Source organism: Pollachius pollachius (assembly GCF_949987615.1).
Source record: "Pollachius pollachius genome assembly, chromosome: 7".
In the NCBI taxonomy this organism is placed as follows: domain Eukaryota; kingdom Metazoa; phylum Chordata; class Actinopteri; order Gadiformes; family Gadidae; genus Pollachius; species Pollachius pollachius.
Window position 1 is genome coordinate 27,339,134 of NC_136940.1, and position 19,231 is coordinate 27,358,364.

Here is a 19,231-nt window from a genome sequence, read left to right on the forward strand (position 1 = left end):
CCTCCTCCACCACCACCCTCAGAGCACACACCTCTGGTTACAAAGATGGCCTTGAGAGAGGGAAACACTCCGACAGACCCCCCCCCCCTTACCACACAGGCAAATGTCATGGCCTATTCTGGGCCACAGACTCGATACTAGGTCTGTTTCCCTGGCGTTGGCACCCAGTCCAGAGCTACTGGTCCCTGGCGCTCTGGCCTTTAAGACGAGGGTCAAAACCATGAACTGTTTCCTTTCCACTATGCTGGAGAGCCCAGCCAGGTGGAGATCCTTCTTATTATAAGGTCTTCTGCCCACCTTTCAAGGGTTCATCCCCTTCTGCCCCTCCCCCAGCCCCCCTGGGTTCCTCAATCCACTCTGCTGCTCTTCTTTGTCTCATGTTTGGGTGCAACCGCTTCATAACCTTTTCTTGTGGATGTTTATTGTTTCTGATGATGAGTGGTGCCACATGTGAGAATCAGAGCTGTGGCGGGATAGAGATGAGATTTATCCCGTCAAACATCCCATTGTTGAGATGATTAATCCCAGCCAGTATCCGGGGTCTGCAAAGGTCACTCCAGGTTAAAATATAATAACAACCATCTAATCTGCGTGACATAATGATAAATGCTTCCAGTAGCTTAAAAAGCTCTTAGTAATACTAATCAAGGATACTTGGTACTGACCTTTTTGGTTTATTCCACAGAATGGTACGGTCTAAAGGCTTTTTCTGAACTGGTGTGCGTTAGCTGTTGCTTCTCTTCCAAAGTGCCCTTTTACGTTGTCGCCTTCATCTATGAAGCCCAATAGGTTGATGTCACCAACCAAAATGGTCCTTAAATAATGTAATTATTCTTGATTGTGTTGGTTTTTTACACAGCTGGCCACCAGGACCAGGTTGTGAGCCACTCATGGTCCTCACACATGAAGTGCTGGTGGTGGGGGGCAGCTGGCAGTGAGGCCCAGGGCAGCAGCAGGTGAAAGCTCTTCTGTGGGTCAGCTGGACCCGACACGGGGACCACAGAGCCGGTCCTCGCTGACCCTTTGTACCTGACGTGTGGGAGTGTACCTTGTAGTCATTGAAGGCTGTTAAAGTGGCATTGTGTCTCCCTTACAGTCAATGACACGTGCTCTTTTTTTATTATGGCTCTATGGTGATTAAGGTCCAGGTTCCGGTTATTTGGTTCTGATTCAAGTTGGAAATATTAAACGTTAGTCTTTATTGCCCAGTTTATGTTGCAATGCAATAGTTTGTTGCCCTTATTTAGTTTTCAGTAAGAGTTTATTACGTTATTTTGTGAATGTAGACCACACTTGCTAAAGACTAAGGCTTGAATAAACCCAACCTGTACACAGGCTGCAGCAACAAACCGCTTAGTAAAGAAGAGCCCACCAAGTATTGGATTCTAAGGGTTTTGCATTGACAAGCTGCAGAGTAACAAATCAATGGGTCTGTGAAAAGCCTTTGAAATTAAGGGATCTTTAAAACTATGGTTTTTCTGTGTGAACGGCGTCAAAGCATGACATTCAGGGCTAGAGATCGCAACCATTTATCATGTGGATATGAGGTCATATTCTCCGGTCCTAGGAGAAAGTCTGTGCCTTTTGGATCCACCCTCGGTCAGAGTCCGCCTCTAGGTCAACCGTGTCGCACGGCAGGAAGGTCCACGCACGTGGGCAGACGGTCTCTCTGTGTTTAATATAATGAGTACCGGAGGTTAGGTGCAGTGCTGGAAGTCATAACGCTGCGCCGGTGTGCATGCTCTATTTGGGAACACGACCCACTTAAGAAACACTGCTTTGTTCGTAAAAAAAAACGAAAAAATTGGTTTCGACATTGTGCAAAGTTTCAGTGAAGTTGCACTGCAGCACTAGCGCTATTCAAGTGCATTCGAATGAAAGCACTATTCTGGATGACAGATCACCAGAGAAGAAAGAAAGAGTCTGGATTTGAGTATATGACCAAATAAGAAGCCTGTTTACTTGCTAACTTGTTCAACCTGTTTGTGCCATTGAAGGATACTATTAAGCTTTTGAAAGGGATCTTTATAGAATACAGGGCAAAATCACATGCGACAATTTCTTCTCAGACGAAATTTGTCAAATAAATGTGTGTATAGATCTATGTTAGCATTATTACTGTTTGTCAGATAAATGTGTGTATAGGTCTATATTGGCGTTATTACTGTTTGTCAGATAAATGTGTGTATAGGTCTATATTGGCGATGTTACGGTATGCCCTCAGATCTCTGACAAGGCTAATTGTAAAGGGCTGACAAAGATGGGATCAATTCTAAAATAATGTATGTCCATAAAGTAATATCTGAATAACTGAAGGCCTTCTCTGTAGGATTCCTTCATTTATCTCTAGAGTCATGATGTTTGAATCATATTTTGTAAGGCATAGTGGGCACACCAACATGTTGAGTTGACTACCTGATGAATCCACGTTTTACAGAAGGATGAAACATCCCACACTTTCTTCTCGGAGCGCAGCCATTTACGCATCTCTAGCCCTGGTCAGCCGCAAGATGAGTGAGTCTAAATGCGTAAAGCTGCCATAAGCCTCAGTTTTCCCCTGTAAGCTGTTTGAGAGGGTGCTTGCGGTCCGATGCCATCTGTTTTGATTCATTCTTTATATCTCTCCAGCCTCCACTCCCTCCTCCCAAACGTGGCCGGACTTGCGTGACAGCACCCTGGTCATGTGACTTCCTCCTCTGCCCCCCCGCTCTAGCCCCTGTCCTGCTGTCTGGCTCTCTCTTGCTCCTGTTCCCAGATGGCTCTGAGCAGGCTGAAGCCGGGCTCATGTATTCCTCATTATTGTGTGGACCTGTTTAGAGCGTCATGAGCACCCGGGGACTCTTCACGCTCACGCTCTCCTTTCATTCGCTGGTTTCCAGACCTCCCAGTACCATGTTCATGTGTTGAGTCAGTGGGAGGATTCTGTTTAAAGTGAGCAGACATACCCGAGGCTTTGAATATGTTTCCACTAAACCGTAGTGCACTCTTTGATGCTCTAGCCAGGACCATGCACCTTGGATTTCTAATGGCCTTATGGAGTCTGTCAGATAGGCTGACCTTAAACAACCTGAGGCCTTTGAGCAAGGACTGCCTTGTAGTTCCATGCCACACGATTAAATATCAGCCTGCCATAATCAACCGTCTCTGCAGACTTTGGATAGGAGGAAGCAAAGTTTATCATGTATAACACGAGCTGGGCCACAGGTTAAATATTGAGCAGACCCTCCACACATTGGGGCAGCAGGCTTTAGCATTGGCTGGGTCACATCCTGTACGAAGACTAAGGAAAATAAATACATTGGGCTCATACATTAAAGAAACGTCCTACATCTCTGCCAACGCCAGGAGAATTGTTATCATTGGATCAGGGTCATTCGATTACATTTGAGTTGCTAAACTACAGCCAGACGTTTACATATAGCCCTATATCTAGCGCCTATGTTTATCCTTCAGCTCAGATCCAAAAAGTCTTCGTTAGGCTTTAAACAGGATTTAATAACTTAAAGATCTCCTATTATACTACTTTTCTTGTCTTAATTTCTTATTAATGACTCCTATTGAGCAACCTGACACAAATCACAGCACAAAAAACAATGTTGATTTTCGGGAAACTTCCTCTCATCTGGGCGCTTTTAGCGTTCTCTGTCGACACTCGGCTTCGTCCTTCTCCGCCCCCTCGCCCCCCTTCTGCCAACCCCACTCCGTTGTGATTGGTTACCTTCCGGAAGACCTGCGAAGGGCATTACCATACATGGAAAATCCGGATTGTTCTACGTAGATTAATCTCGGAAATCTGACCAAGTGAATGGCGCCAGGCGCCCCTAGTGTTTAGCGCTCTGCACAGCCACCCCAGACGGTCAGAAGGGAACACGTCTAAATGCATGTACTCATTATTTGACACTTAAGTATGGTTAAACATGACTATAAATGATTATAACAACGTTTATAGGTCATAAAAATCGAAAAGCATAATAGGTGCTCTTTAACGTACAGTTCCCCATAACATAGAAATTTGTCAGTATGATCATTTGCTGAAAACATTAATTGAAGTTTCTTTATTTTAATGATTGATTTAATATGAACTGTAAAACAGGTTAGGGTTAGGGTAGACTATTGATGGTATGGTTTATTCCTGATAGAACTGATGTCCTGATGTCAACCATGATGAGATTTCATTATCATTTATTCATTTGATTCCTGTGGAATCAAACAGGTAAACAAATTGACTTCTGTTCATTAGCATCGGTAGCTTTCTCTTCTTGGTTTTGTCAATGAGTCGAAGGGCCAAGGTGAAGTCATGCAGCTGGCCCTTAGTACTGGTCAGCCCTCGTCAGGACACTGGAGATGGACTGAGCCTGACTCAACGATGTATTGTGTTTCCAATGCACTCTCCTTTTCTCTCCCCTTCTTCAGGAACCTATTAAGTCCAGGGCGCCACAACTCCATTTGGAATATCGATTTTACAAGCAGTTGGGAAGTTCAGGTAAGAAATGATCCGCACATTGAAATGCACATAGTATACTTATACACATATATGTATACTTAAACACATATTAACTGTATACCTCCCTGAGATTGACCCTTTGTTGATTTGGCTCTCAGGCCTGAATATTATGAAGCCCCTGTTTGGCCCCACAGTCGCCCACTGACGACACTCTGCACCATGTACTCTGGAGGCAGTGCCCTGCCTCGCCGGGATCATCAGAGGGTTAGGGTTAGATCATCAGAGGGTTAGGGTTAGATCATCATAGGGTTAGGGTTAGATCATCAGAGGGTTAGATCATCAGAGGGGTTAGGGTTAGGTCATCAGAGGGGTTAGGGTAAGATGATCGGAGGGGTTAGGGTTAGATCATCAGAGGGTTAGGGTTAGATCATCAGAGGGGTTAGGGTTAGATCATCAGAGGGTTAAGGTTAGATCATCAGAGGGTTAGATCATCAGAGGGGTTGGGGTTAGATCATCAGAGGGGTTAGGGTTAGGTCATCAGAGGGGTTAGGGTTAGGTCATCAGAGGGGTTAGGGTAAGATGATCGGAGGGGTTAAGGTTAGATCATCAGAGGGTTAGATCATCAGAGGGGTTAGGGTTAGATCATCAGAGGGTTAGGGTTAGATCATCAGAGGGGTTAGGGTTAGATCATCAGAGGGTTAAGGTTAGATCATCAGAGGGTTAGATCATCAGAGGGGTTGGGGTTAGAGCATCAGAGGGGTTAGGGTTAGATGATCGGAGGGGTTAGGGTTAGATGATCGGAGGGGTTAGGGTTAGATCATCAGAGGGTTAGGGTTAGATCATCAGAGGGTTAGGGTTGAATGCCGGTCAGTTTGTTAGTATTAATGTTACGAATCTGGCCGGCTTACTGAGTAGCGGGTTAAATGATTAATCCAATTATTTGAAGTTTGACCTCTGTACCTCATGAGACCAGATGTAGAGCTACAGAAGCTATTAATCATTAGCTCATTTATTGGGTTTTTGTATTATTCCGGTATTCTGTTTCATTAGCTCTGGTGTCGCCGAACATATTGTTCACATTTCCATTTTGAAACATCTCAATAATCCCAGACAATGAGAAAAAAAAAATTAAATCCATGACCCTCAGGAAAGGCCTGAGGGCCAATGGACCAATCATCATGAGGTGTTTATATAATATATAATCATATTAGGGTTAGGGTTAGGGTTAATGGCCCAAGCATCATGAGGTGTTTATATATAATATATAATCATATTAGGGTTAGGGTTAATGGGCCAAGCATCATGAGGTGTTTATATAATATATAATCATATTAGGGTTAGGGTTAATGGCCCAAGCATCATGAGGTGTTTATATAATATATAATCATATTAGGGTTAGGGTTAATGGCCCAAGCATCATGAGGTGTTTATATAATATATAATCATATTAGGGTTAGGGTTAATCGGCCAAGCATCATGAGGTGTTTATATAATATATAATCATATTAGGGTTAGGGTTAATGGGCCAAGCATCATGAGGTGTTTATATAATATATAATCATATTAGGGTTAGGGTTAATGGGCCAAGCATCATGAGGTGTTTATATAATATATAATCATATTAGGGTTAGGGTTAATCGGCCAAGCATCATGAGGTGTTTATATAATATATAATCATATTAGGGTTAGGGTTAATGGCCCAAGCATCATGAGGTGTTTATATAATATATAATCATATTAGGGTTAGGGTTAATGGCACAAGCATCATGAGGTGTATATATAATATATATAATCATATAATATATCATATAATTTAATCAATTGAACCAACTGTGTTCTGTTGATACTCATATACTCATATTCATACCAAGGTATGAAATGGAAATGTACAACATGAGTGTATGTACAGCATGTCTTGTGTAAGAGCATTGAAAGATATATATTTTTTATTTGATAAATACGATTCATGTGAACCAGTAATTATTTATTATTAGTCGTAGGTATTGTTCTTCTTCTTCTTCATGTTGCTGCACACGCATTGTGATGATATTGTAATTCTGGTATCTATTTAGTGGAAAGGATGAAAGCGGGCAGCCACAAGTGTCCCACAACCCCCCCCAAAGGAGGAGCTTTTCGGTCACTTGTTTGTGTACTCCATGTGGGTGTGTATGTGTTTGTAGTGTTTGGTAATCACCGCCTCCTTTCCTGGCTCCCTTTGCCAGAGCAACAACCCAGTGCTGTTAATATGGAGCCAGGGTATAAGGGCTGTCCTGGGCTATTTATAAATGGCCTTCTGCAGGCAGTAGTGCCATTATCATACATCTACTTGGATCGCTTTCCCAGCCAGAGTGCCTCTCTCTGCCTCTCCGCCAGTCTCCTTCAGTCTCTCTGCCTCTCTCTGCCTCTCCTCCAATCTCCTCCAGTCTCTCTGCCTCTCTCTGCCTCTCCTCCAATCTCCTCCAGTCTCTCTGCCTCTCCTCCAGTCTCTCTGCCTCTCTCTGCCTCTCCTCCAGTTTCTCTGCCTCTCCTCCAGGATCCTCCAGTCTCTGCCTAGTCGTTGCCTTGTTGGACCTTCACCGTCTCTTCACCGTCCCTTCCCTGCGGGCTGCGCTACTCTGTGCGTCTCTGCCTCGCTCTTTATTTGTCAAGTCAATATCTTCCTGTTGTTGGTGTTGTTCTGTCAGCACGTCCTGACAATCCCCGCAGCCATTAGCAACACAACTGACCTGCAGCTTAAGGGCCTCTGACTCAGCCTAGGAGGAGGGCTCAGGTGCAATGACCCAACCCAAGGTAGAGCGGCTTTCGTTCGCTCAGTCGGACAGAAATGGAACGGTAATATCTCCCTATTACCCCTCACCAAGAGAGGAGGATGTTCTCAGACCAGTGGCTCCCTTCTGCTGCTTGAAGCTGAATGTAGATGTTGCTAAAAGGCCATAAAGGACCAGATTAAATCCACTTGCGATGTCAACATAGTCGAAGGCCATGTAACCCATGGCCTTCGACTAAGGGTGGGACACCTAAGGTGCTTTGTGGGGTGGGACACCTAAGGTGCTTTGTGGCACCTTAGGTGTCCCACCCTTAGGTGTCCCACCCTTAGGTGTCCCACCCTTAGTCGAAGGCCATGGGACACCCGACACCAGGTATTGTGCCGAAAAATGGAATCCCCGTCTGAACTCAAATAATTTAAAAAAGACCAGCTGAGAAGATGTTGCCCTCATCCCTTAACAGTCGGATAAGTAGTAGTACTGGTATTATATCTGGTAGTAGTTGTGGTGGTGGTGGTGGTAGAGGTACTGGTACTGGTCATGGTGGTAAAGACACTGGTAGTGTTGGTGAGCTAAACACAGAAGCGTCTTCCAACTTTGAATGGATATAAATTATTGAACTTGGTGACACAGTGCATGCAATCAGGGATACACGGTCTGCCTGCTGCAGTCATGGTAGTGAAGCATTTAAGGTTTCCTCGTGTACATGACGTATTTCTTCCTCACCCAGTAGGAGTAATAAAGTGGACGTGGTGAGTGACGGTATTCTGTACACCCTGGGTCCTGTGACTGGAGGAGACAGGCTTTGTTTGTCCCGCCCCACAAGAGGGTTGTATTTACCACTCTGTTCCCTAACCCTAAAACTGACCCTAACCCTAACCCCATACCATGCAAAATAAGTCGTCGTGTTCAGAGAGATGCAATATCAAGCTGTGTATCAGGGTGAGGATGTAATGTCCATTCATGCTGAAGTTATACCACCAGATGTTTATAAAAAGGGGTTCATTATTTATTACTATGGTTTAAATTGCTGGATTCTTCAGTCAAGGTTTTGATTTTTATTTATAATTAAAAGCAGTGAGCAAACATCTATAAAGATATAGCGATATATATATATATATCTCCATTTCACTTTATTTATTCACACACAGTAACTCAATCATATTGTCTCTGTTTCAAAAGTATGAGCCTAGTACTGGACTAGCAGAATAGCTATGCTGCTGGCTTTTGATTCCTATTCATCTGATGAGACTCATTCAATATTCAAAATGTCTGATATGGAGATGAATGTACTCTTCAGTGATGTGAGAACGGCACCGATATAGAGCGCCTGGCGTAACGCAGAGTACAGATCAGACGGCTAGTGAGCGTCTCTCCATCCACAGCCTTTAACTCTTTAATGTCAGATCCTTTAGTCGGCCTCCGACTCCTCGCTTTTCTCCTAACTTAACATCAATTGTAGGGCAGCACCAACACGCACGCACACACACACTATTGTCTCTGGGTTATGGAGGTTGGTCTTGAGATACAATAGGTTTGATTGTCTCAGACATTCCACTGTTGTCTGAGAAAGGAGAGAGGGCTTATGAGCGCTAAGCGTGAAGCTATCGATGCCACTTTAGCCAATGCATGGACACCTATTATTAACTGCCTATTATTGCATCACATGCAGCTAGGTAAACAGGGAAATGATCTTATATATCATCCTCATACGTGTCCCCATTGGTACAGAGTTTTGTTGCATGATGGTGACCAAGCAATCTTTGTATCGTAAGGCCTAAGAAAACCCTGCTGTGCCCTCTGTTATGGGGGAGGGCCGGGGCCTACAGTTGGCCCGACTGCACCACTGCCTTTTGCAAACGGACCAAGCTGGAGACGATGAGATGATCATGTCTGCAGTGAGCTCCAGAATGTGGCCCAGTGTGGAAAGGTGGGGTTCCTAGTGACCTCTTGTTGTTGTGGCCTGGTCCCTTTTATGGCCCTTTCTCACCGACAGCACCAGCCCAACTCGCCTCGAATTGGCCCTCCTTTTTTTGGCTTTCCATCGCCAAAATGTGGTCCCTGGTACTTTGTTTGTCACGCCTCCATCGAGGTACCATGAGAGCTGACCCGGTTGTATGACGTCAACAGGCTGCTGGCCACTGGTTGGCCAGAGAGTGCACAGCTGGACGAGCACGACGTCCGAGCCAGACACCCGACACCAGGTATTGTGCCGAAAAATGGAATCCCCGTCTGAAATCGCAGCCCCTCTCCACGTTATAGCAGTGTTTATATCATCACAAGATGAGCAACTTATCACAGAAAGCGATTTGTAAGATTTCTTCTTCTGACGAAAAGAGGGTTTATAGTTTATAGCAGTGTTTATATCATATCATTACAAGATGAGCAACTTGTCACAGAAAGCGATGTTACATTATATAGGTCACCCACAATGTAAGATTTCACATTCAAGATAATGAACAACGAGGGCACTTAAAAAAACGTAATAGTTTACAAGTCATACATGTATGCATGAAGTGACCCCAGAAAGCACAGACGAAATAAGAGAAACTGCATTCAAACCGAGAGGGGGTGTGATTTCAGACAGGGATTCCATTTTCGGCACGACACCGGCATCTTTCAATACTAGCATCAGCAGTCAGTCAACAATATTGATTGATTATTGAATACCGCAGGATCAGCGCGCATGAACACGCCGTGGACCGTGACAGAGGGGGAGACGCTCCGGTGTGTAGCCCTGTCTGCTTATATGTTGCGTGGATAAGCATGCGCAGTTTTGCGCATGCGTGCTTTGACGACCCGCCTAAGATGAAGAGGTACTTTATTCTCGATGGAAACGCGATGTGCCTAGAAGCAAACCAAGTCGTGCCACTCCATGTCGTGGCAAGTTGAGCTGGTACTGTCGGTGGAAAGAGGCAGAGTTAGACAGTGGATTCCAGGCATGGTACCTTTCCACAACCTTTTACACAGGTGTTCTGGGGACGGGCTGTGAATGGGCTTGTCAGCCCGTGTGGTGGGTGCACATGTGTGCATGAATGTGTATGCATTCATGCACCATTCAGCCTTTTTCCCTGCAGGAACGATCATGCAAATCCAGCTCTAATCCATCCACCCCCTGGTTAGAAGGTCGGCATTAAGCACAGTCACTCAGAGCACTCTCCCACACTGCTCAGTAAACATGCTCCGTGTTCTTCATGAGCTCCTGACGCACGCACACTGTGTGTGTGTGTGTGTGTGTGTGTGTGTTTGTGTTTCTTAATTTACTGCCACCACAGAACTGAGTTTCACTCTTAAAATCCCAAAACACAAGGTGTGTTGAACCCCGCACCTCGCTAACATAGTGAAAGTACATAAAAAGGTCTGTCGCAAAAATGTAGGACAAGCATCTGCTGAGGCTGTGCTTGTCTACAGCTTTTGTGCTTCGCCACCAAAACCATTAGTGGGTCATCCTACTAATGGGTTTGGGGCCATCTTGGAATTTCATGTTAATAAATGTAGATTATTTTTTGTTTGTTTGGATTGGAAATCTGCACAAATGATGTAGAAATAAATGCTGTTTAAATTTCACAATGGCTTGCAGTTGGATGTTACAACCATCTCATGTGTGCTGTCTCGGTTACTTTTAGTCTGATCCATGAAAACAAGACTAAAGCACAACCGCTGCGACATTATACCCACTGGTTCTTCTGAAGCCTTTCCCTCCTCACTCCTGAGCCAAACGCTTTAAGGAGGCCCCTCATTCTTCTGAGGTCATGTGGACAGTTCCACATCTGGGTGTGGTGGTGAAGAAGCCCAGGTATAATGACGAAGGTGACGGGTGCGTTGTCATTATGCTGCTGGTTTCCCATCGCTGTTGTAAGCCTTAAGACTGCCAACAAAATGGTTGCATTTTAGACCATTTATTACGTGGATGCAAGGTTATTATTTATTACGCACACACTTAGTTGAGAATGCCATTTATTTTCTGCTTCATTTCTGAAATGGTCTTATTGGTTAAGAATTCTGATTTGCTGGAATAACGCTTCAAACAGCACAACTGCAATACCCCCTAAGAGCCGTGTGGGGTAGTGGGGGCCCCCTGCTCCGACCGCAGACAGCTACCCAGTCCCCCAGTCCCCACGCCGAGTCGGAAGGAAAGCACAGGACTGTTGAGTCGAACGTGAGGGCAGCAGGCTGGGGTCTGACTGGGGGGTGGAGGCCGAGGTGGAGGCCGGAGTGGAGGTGGAGGCCATGGTGGAGGTGGAGGCCATGGTGGAGGCCGAGGTGGAGGTGGAGGCCGTAGTGGAGGTGGAGGCCGAGGTGGAGGCCGAGGTGGAGGTGGAGGCCGTAGTGGAGGTGGAGGCCATGGTGGAGGCCGAGGTGGAGGTGGAGGCCGTAGTGGAGGTGGAGGCCATGGTGGAGGCCGTAGTGGAGGTGGAGGTGGAGGCCATGGTGGAGGCCGAGGTGGAGGCCATGGTGGAGGCCGTAGTGGAGGTGGAGGCCGTGGTGGGGGTGGAGGTGGAGGCCGTGGTGGGGGTGGAGGCCGTAGTGGAGGTGGGGGTGGAGGCCGTAGTGGGGGTGGAGGCCGTGGTGGGGGTGGAGGCCGTAGTGGAGGTGGGGGTGGAGGCCGTGGTGGGGGTGGAGGCCGTAGTGGAGGTGGGGGTGGAGGCTGTGGTGGGGGTGGAGGCCGTGGTGGGGGTGGAGGCCGTAGTGGAGGTGGGGGTGGAGGCCGTAGTGGAGGTGGGGGTGGAGGCCGTGGTGGGGGTGGGGGTGGAGGCCGTGGTGGGGGTGGGGGTGGAGGCCCTGGTGGAGGTGGAGGCCATGGTGGAGGCCGTAGTGGAGGTGGGGGTGGAGGCCGTGGTGGTTTTCAAATGAATGTACACAGATGGATACATGTCAATACTGCGAGTAAGCAGCAAAAAAAGGGTCACCAAATGAAAGGGTTAGTGGCACCAGTGCACAGCGCTGTACACTTTGAGGAGTGTTCCCCATCCTGTTTTGTCAGCCATGGTTTGTAGCATGTGGGGGTTTGTGTCCAACCCAAAACGGAGAGAATAGAGGAAGAGAACCAAGTCAGTGGGGTGGAGGGTATTTCTACAGCCCTGATTCACACAAAGCTTCAAGAACCCAAGCTTCATCCTCCCTCATGAGTAATGCTTCTCGGTGTTCGCCCCACTCTGTCCCCGTGTGGAGCCTCTGTTCAAAGTGCTCTTCCCCTTTACTGTGAAGTCCGTGTGAATAATTGTCTTTGATGGGATTAAGGTGTCAATGATGCTGGTATTAAGATATAATCTAAATTAAATTGCTAGAATACAATTTTACTCATTTACATTTAAATGTCACATGTCACAAGATAAATAAAGTATGATGTTCTTCATACCTAAGACTAGCCCTGCAGAAAGGATCCAGTATCATTGGTAAACTAATCAGGGCCAGTTATAGGGCGTTCCTCCATGAGGGCCCCTGAAGCCCCAGTGCTGTGTGAGGAGGATGTGTGCTCAGTGCCGGCCGAGCTGACCGTCTGTCTGCTCCTGTCTGTCCAGAGGGAATCCCTCAGGTGTACTACTTTGGTCCCTGTGGGAAATACAATGCCATGGTGCTGGAGCTACTGGGGCCCAGCCTGGAGGACCTGTTCGACCTCTGCGACCGCACCTTCTCTCTGAAGACGGTCCTCATGATAGCCATACAGCTGGTAAGCACCCCTGCCTTTCCTCAAAGCTAAGGGCAACGTGGTGAGCAGTGCTCTGCAGTGGTTGTTCTGATTGTTATTTACTATTGACTGAAACAAGACGGTGACCCCACTCGTTTCCCCTCCTGCCAGATCACCCGGATGGAGTACGTGCACACCAAGAGCCTGATCTACCGGGACGTGAAGCCGGAGAACTTCCTGGTGGGCCGTCCCGGGAGCAAGCGACAGCACACCATCCACATCATCGACTTTGGTCTGGCCAAAGAGTACATAGACCCGGAAACCAAGAAACACATCCCGTACCGGGAGCACAAGAGCCTGACGGGCACGGCCCGCTACATGAGCATCAACACGCACCTGGGCAAAGGTGAGACCCCCCTGCCCCCCCTCCTGAATGGACATGTGATAAAAGCACATGATCTGGCTTTGATTAATTGTTCTTATTCCAACCTTTTACAGGAATTTGGATAGCTTTTAAATGGTCAAGGTTTTAATAAAAACAGACAATGGGGCACAAACATTGCTGCGATATTATTTCAGGTGATCTGGTATCAGTGTTTCCCCCAGCACTGTATGGTTAAGGCCTTAACAACAATAGAGCCCCGCCTTGACTACCAATGTATAGTCAAGCAGTCAATAATAATAATTTAAAAAAAATATATATATATATTTTTTTTTTAATATATAATTTTTAATTATTATGCATTAACAAAGCACAAAACTCCCGTAGGGAAAGAAAACATACTTCCATCAGGTACAAAAAATAAAGATAAATAATGCATCGGTGATACTGTTCAAAACAATAGTCGTTCGAACTGAAACCCTCACCAAAGACTGAAGGGCCACCCCCACCCCCCGCTCTCTGACCACCGTGACTAATACATTTTCTGGGGGAAACACTGGATATGTACCTTATTTAACCGAGTCATCTTTTCTTGACGGCGTTATCAGAGAGCTGATAGCGCCAGAGCCCAACACTAGAGCCCTCGCCGCAACGCAGCCCTCATTGCTATCGTGTTCTTATCCCTCTTTCAGCAAACAGGTCATAAATGCGCCCATGAATGTTGGCCAATATTTCACTCTGACTTATCTCCTCTCATGTTCCAGAGCAAAGCAGGAGAGACGACCTGGAGGCTTTAGGTCACATGTTCATGTACTTCCTGCGAGGGAGCCTTCCCTGGCAGGGCCTTAAGGTACTGTTAAGGATGCACAACACATACACAACTGCTATCCCACTACTACCATCGAGTCATTCAACAGACGCATCCATCCTACTTGCAGTGAGTGTTGAGGTCATTAATGAGCAGTGGGTGTGGGCAGCTTGCTCAGGGCATTGGGCTTTGACCCACAGGGTTTTAGCCCCATAGCATCTACTTAGCGATGGTGCAACTGCACACCAACCCTGCATTATCTCCATTGCATAATAAATAACCAATATATATATACTCATGTGGTCTGGGAGGACTTAACCTTGTCTTCATTACGTAGAAGCATGATCCATTAAACTCCCTCCTAGTACATGGTTCAACTCTTGAGTAACATGCATATCAAACCAGATTCATTAAAACTGTCATGAAGCGTCCAAACGGAGTCGGGGTCCCTAACTCCGCCTGGTCGTATGATTCATCAAAGGGGAAATGTGTCTGCAACCCATCGCTCCTCAGCACTGGGGCCCACTGCTCCACATCGGGCCGCTGTCTGGATGCCTTTCAGGGTGGGGCTAGCTTGGAGGGGGAGGATAATGCTGTCTCTGGTCTCCCTGCAGGGTGGGGCTAGCTTGGAGGGGGAGGATAATGCTGTCTCTGGTCTCCCTGCAGGGTGGGGCTAGCTTGGAGGGGGAGGATAATGCGTCTCTGGTTCTCCCTTCAGGGTGGGGCTAGCTTGGAGGGGGAGGATAATGCGTCTCTGGTCTCCCTGCAGGGTGGGGCTAGCTTGGAGGGGGAGGATAATGCGTCTCTGGTTCTCCCTTCAGGCGGACACACTGAAGGAGCGCTACCAGAAGATCGGGGATACCAAACGCGCCACGCCGATAGAAGTGCTCTGTGAGAGCTTCCCAGGTGAGCAGAGCATCAGTCACCATCAATGATCAGAGCGCCCTCTAATGACCCCTGACCCTGCCCTCTAATGACCCCGCCCTCTAATGACCCCTGACCCCGCCCTCTAATGACCCCTGACCCTGTCCTCTAATGACCCCTGACCCCGCCCTCTAATGACCCCTGACCCTGACCCCGTCCTGTAATGACCCCTGACCCCGCCCTCTAATGACCCCTGACCAAGCCCTCTAATGACCCCTGACCCCGTCCTGTAATGACCCCTGACCCAGCCCTCTAATGACCCCTGACCCCGCCCTCTAATGACCCCTGACCCAGCCCTCTAGTGACCCCTGACCCCGCCCTCTAATGACCCCTGACCCAGCCCTCTAATGACCCCTGACCCCGCCCTCTAATGACCCCTGACCCAGCCCTCTAATGACCCCTGACCCCGCCCTCTAATGACCCCTGACCCCGCCCTCTAATGACCCCTGACCCAGCCCTCTAATGATCCCTGACCCAGCCCTCTAATGACCCCTGACCCCGCCCTCTAATGACCCCTGACCCAGCCCTCTAGTGACCCCTGACCCCGCCCTCTAATGACCCCTGACCCCGCCCTCTATTGACCCCTGACCCCGCCCTCTAATGACCCCTGACCCCGCCCTCTAATGACCCCTGACCCAGCCCTCTAGTGACCCCTGACCCCGCCCTCTAATGACCCCTGACCCCGCCCTCTAATGACCCCTGACCCCGCCCTCTAATGACCCCTGACCCCGCCCTCTAATGACCCCTGACCCCGTCCTGTGCTTGTAGAGGAGATGGCTACGTACCTGCGCTACGTACGGCGGCTGGACTTCTTTGAGAAGCCCGACTACGACTACCTGAGGAAGCTCTTCACCGACCTGTTCGACAGGAACAGCTACGTGTTCGACTACGAATACGACTGGGTCGGCAAGCCTCTGGTGAGTATGAGTTAACGAGGACATCAATGCTGGCAGGACCCACCAGGCTCCATTAGCCTGGTGGGTTGGACCCTAACCCTGAGTTAGAACCCTAACCCTAGCTCTAGACCCAGGCTACATAAGCCTGGTGGGTTAGACCCTAACCCTAGCTCTAGAACCAGGCTCCGTAAGCCTGGTGGGTTAGACCCTAACCCTGAGTTAGACCCTAACCCTAGCTCTAGACCCAGGCTCCATAAGCCTGGTGGGTTAGACCCTAACCCTAGCTCTAGAACCAGGCTCCATAAGCCTGGTGGGTTAGACCCTAACCCTGAGTTAGACCCTAACCCTAGCTCTAGAGCCAGGCTCCATAAGCCTGGGTCTAGAGCTTGGTTCCCACGTGCTGGCCCCATGCGGGACAGTGTTTGTTAACCTCTTCCTTCTGGTGTCCCAGCCAACGCCCATAGGCCCCATCCCCAGCGACACGCCCGTCCAGCCCAGCAGAGACAAGGCTCAACAGCAGACCAAGAACCAGGTGAGGGCCTCCTGCTCACACACACACCCTGTCGGCCCGGATCCTCCTCCACGTCATCAGGGCGCTGATGCTACTTCCTGGACCAAATGGCTGCCATACTTGTTCCCTCCTCCCACTTTCTTTCACCGCATAACGTTTCTCTTCAGTGTCGCCCATTGTCGGTTAAGAAGGCAGTAAAGAAAATAGAAAGTGTTTCTGCCGCTAAATGCTGCTGATGTTGGAGAGCCAGGGGGCTGAGCCACACGCCGCCGGCCGCTCACAGACCCTCCACACTCCCGCTCTGAGCTCGTCATGGCATGAGTTGAAAATGCTTCATGCATTGTTCATAGCAGTAGGCTTTCTGCCTAGTGTGACACAGTGTAGATTGGATCCCACCTCCCATTTCAATCCATGTATTTGCATGCTATATCAGCCTTGATCCTTTGGCATTATCAGCAATGTCTTATTTAACAAAGGTTTCAAAAAGAGAAAAGGTACTAGATTATATATTAGGTTGTCCTCATGGTTTTTAAATGGGTGAAAGGTTTTATGATTGACTTATCGCTGTGGACTCTAGACTGTTATGACTCCTGGCTCCTTTAGCCCAGCCTGAGGCTGTTAGCCTGTTTACCGCTCTCTTATAAAGCGGCCCATCCCCAGTCACGTGGACAAAGCAGTAGATATAGCGGGGCCGGTCATTGGTTGCCAAAGAATGACCCTTCTATATGAGACATAATGAGGATCGATTGACAGGAGATATTATGAGATGATGGGTTTCACATGTTGGTAGAATGTCTTGTGTACCCAAACTGGGGAAGAAATAGCGACCCAAATGGCTGTGACATCAAGCCCCATTGGCCACTGAGTCCTGGCCCAACACACAGGGAGAACGGGCAGAATGGAATATGTCTGGGAACATATTTTCACAATAAATGAATTGAGACAAACCATGTGGTGTTTAAGGTCCATTGTGCTCTGGGATGAGATCAAGGCTGTCTGTTTGATATCCTGCATGTGTTTGGATCTGGTTCCCCCCATGTTTCACATCGTTAGAGACTAACGGTTAGGGTTCTCTAACTTCTTTGAAGAAACTTTTCTTTTGTTTGTTTTTCTTCCTTATTTCCATTTACTCCCCTGATCCTATTCCATCATACCCCCCCCACAACACAACGCAACTCTACTCACCCCAACTCACATGCACACCAACCCCCCAACACCCCACCTCCTCCACCCACGGCCCTCCCTCCCTCCTCCTCCTGCTCCTCCCCCTCCTCCTGCTCCTCCTCCTGCTCCTCCTCCTCCTCCTGCTCCTCCCCCTCCCCCTCCTCCTCCTCCTGCTCCTCCCCCTCCCCCTCCCCTTGCTCCTCCTCCTCCTCCCCCCTCCCCTCCTCTCCCCCTCCCCCTCCCCTGCTCCTCCTCCCCCCTCCCCCTCCTCCCCCTCCCCCTCCTCCTCCTCCTCTCCCCCTCCTCCTCCCCCCTCCCCCTCCTCTCCCCCCTCCTCTCCCCCTCCCCCTCCTCTCCCCCCTCCTCCCTCCCTCCCCCTCCCCCTCCCCCCTCCTCCTCCCCCTCCCCCTCCTCTCCCCCCCCTCCTCCTCCCCCCTCCTCCCTCCCTCCCCCTCCCTCTCCCCCTCCCCCTCCCCCCCTCCTCCTCCTCCCCTCCTCCCCCTCCTCCCCCCCTCCTCCGCTCACCCTCCCCCTCTCCCCCTCCCCCTCCCCCCCCCTCCTCCTCCCCCTCCCCCTCCTCTCCCCCCCCCTCCTCTCCCCCCTCCTCCCTCCCCCTCCCCCTCCCCCCCTCCTCCTCCCCCTCCCCCTCCTCTCCCCCTCCTCCTCCCCCTCCTCTCCCCCCCTCCTCCTCCTCCCCCTCCTCCTCCCCTCCCCCTCCTCTCCCCCCTCCTCCTCTCCCCCTCCCCCTCTCCCCCTCCTCCTCCTCTCCCCCCCCTCCCCCCCTCCCCCTCTCCCCCCCCTGCGCCTCGCTCTATGGTCAGTCCCCTGAGCCCAGAGGAGGTGAGACTCAGCCGGCGCCCCCTGACCACTAACCAGCCGGCTCTGGGGTCGCACGGCACCGCCGAGCAGCCAGGGGGGGGGCTCAGAGCAGCGGGGGGGCTCTGTCCAGGTACTGCTGCATGGCTCTGGTGTCCCCCTGTGGTGATGATGATGATGATCACCCCCACCCCCCTCCCACCCATCCGGCCTCAGAGCGCGGTATCGGTCCACACGCTCTGGTCAACGGGATCTACCCCCCCGTAGTGAGAGAACCACTGGTGATCCACTGTGGTGATCTACCCCCCCGTAGTGAGAGAACCACTGGTGATCCACTGTGGTGATCTACCCCCCCCCGTAGTGAGAGAACCACTGGTGATCCACTGTGGTGATCTACCCCCCCCCCCCGTAGTGAGAGAACCACTGGTGATCCACTGGCTTTAGCGATGGGGTCTTTGCAGTACAGTTCGTTGAATCAAGGCACTTCATTCAAAATGGTTAAAGTTTATGATCTTCTCTGTGTTCGGCTACATGACTGGTTCATATTACTATATCGTAAAAATCCAATAGAATTAGTTATTTTAGTTTGATAGATTCATGTGATTGTTGGTGCATGTAGTCAACAGTTTTCCATTGAGCCATCATTTTTGCTTTAGAAATGAATTGGGTAATATGCCCCGCCTTGTGTTCTTTCTTAGAACTACACCCTTCAATTGATCCCTACTGGTTGGTTATGGAGCAAAACATTTTAGCAGTTAAAATCAATGACTCAGAATCTTTAGTTATTTCTAGATGTTTTGTAATGATTGAACAGGTCCTAGTGGTAGAATAACAACATGTAACCCTGACCCTGCCCAGAGCTGGGGCTTAAGCCCCGCCCCTCCCCAGTGGG

The 19,231-nt window shown here is 49.1% G+C and overlaps 1 protein-coding gene across 1 annotated transcript in view; it reads left to right on the plus strand.

The window, feature by feature from the left end:
• Positions 1-19,231, plus strand: part of csnk1g2b (casein kinase 1, gamma 2b) — a 32,144-nt gene that overhangs the window by 11,584 nt on the left and 1,329 nt on the right. Inside the window, 7 exon segments of the mRNA XM_079739690.1 lie at positions 4,414-4,483; positions 12,732-12,880; positions 13,010-13,244; positions 13,985-14,070; positions 14,850-14,934; positions 15,721-15,869; positions 16,300-16,380. Coding sequence (XP_079595816.1) covers positions 4,414-4,483; positions 12,732-12,880; positions 13,010-13,244; positions 13,985-14,070; positions 14,850-14,934; positions 15,721-15,869; positions 16,300-16,380 — 855 coding nt within the window.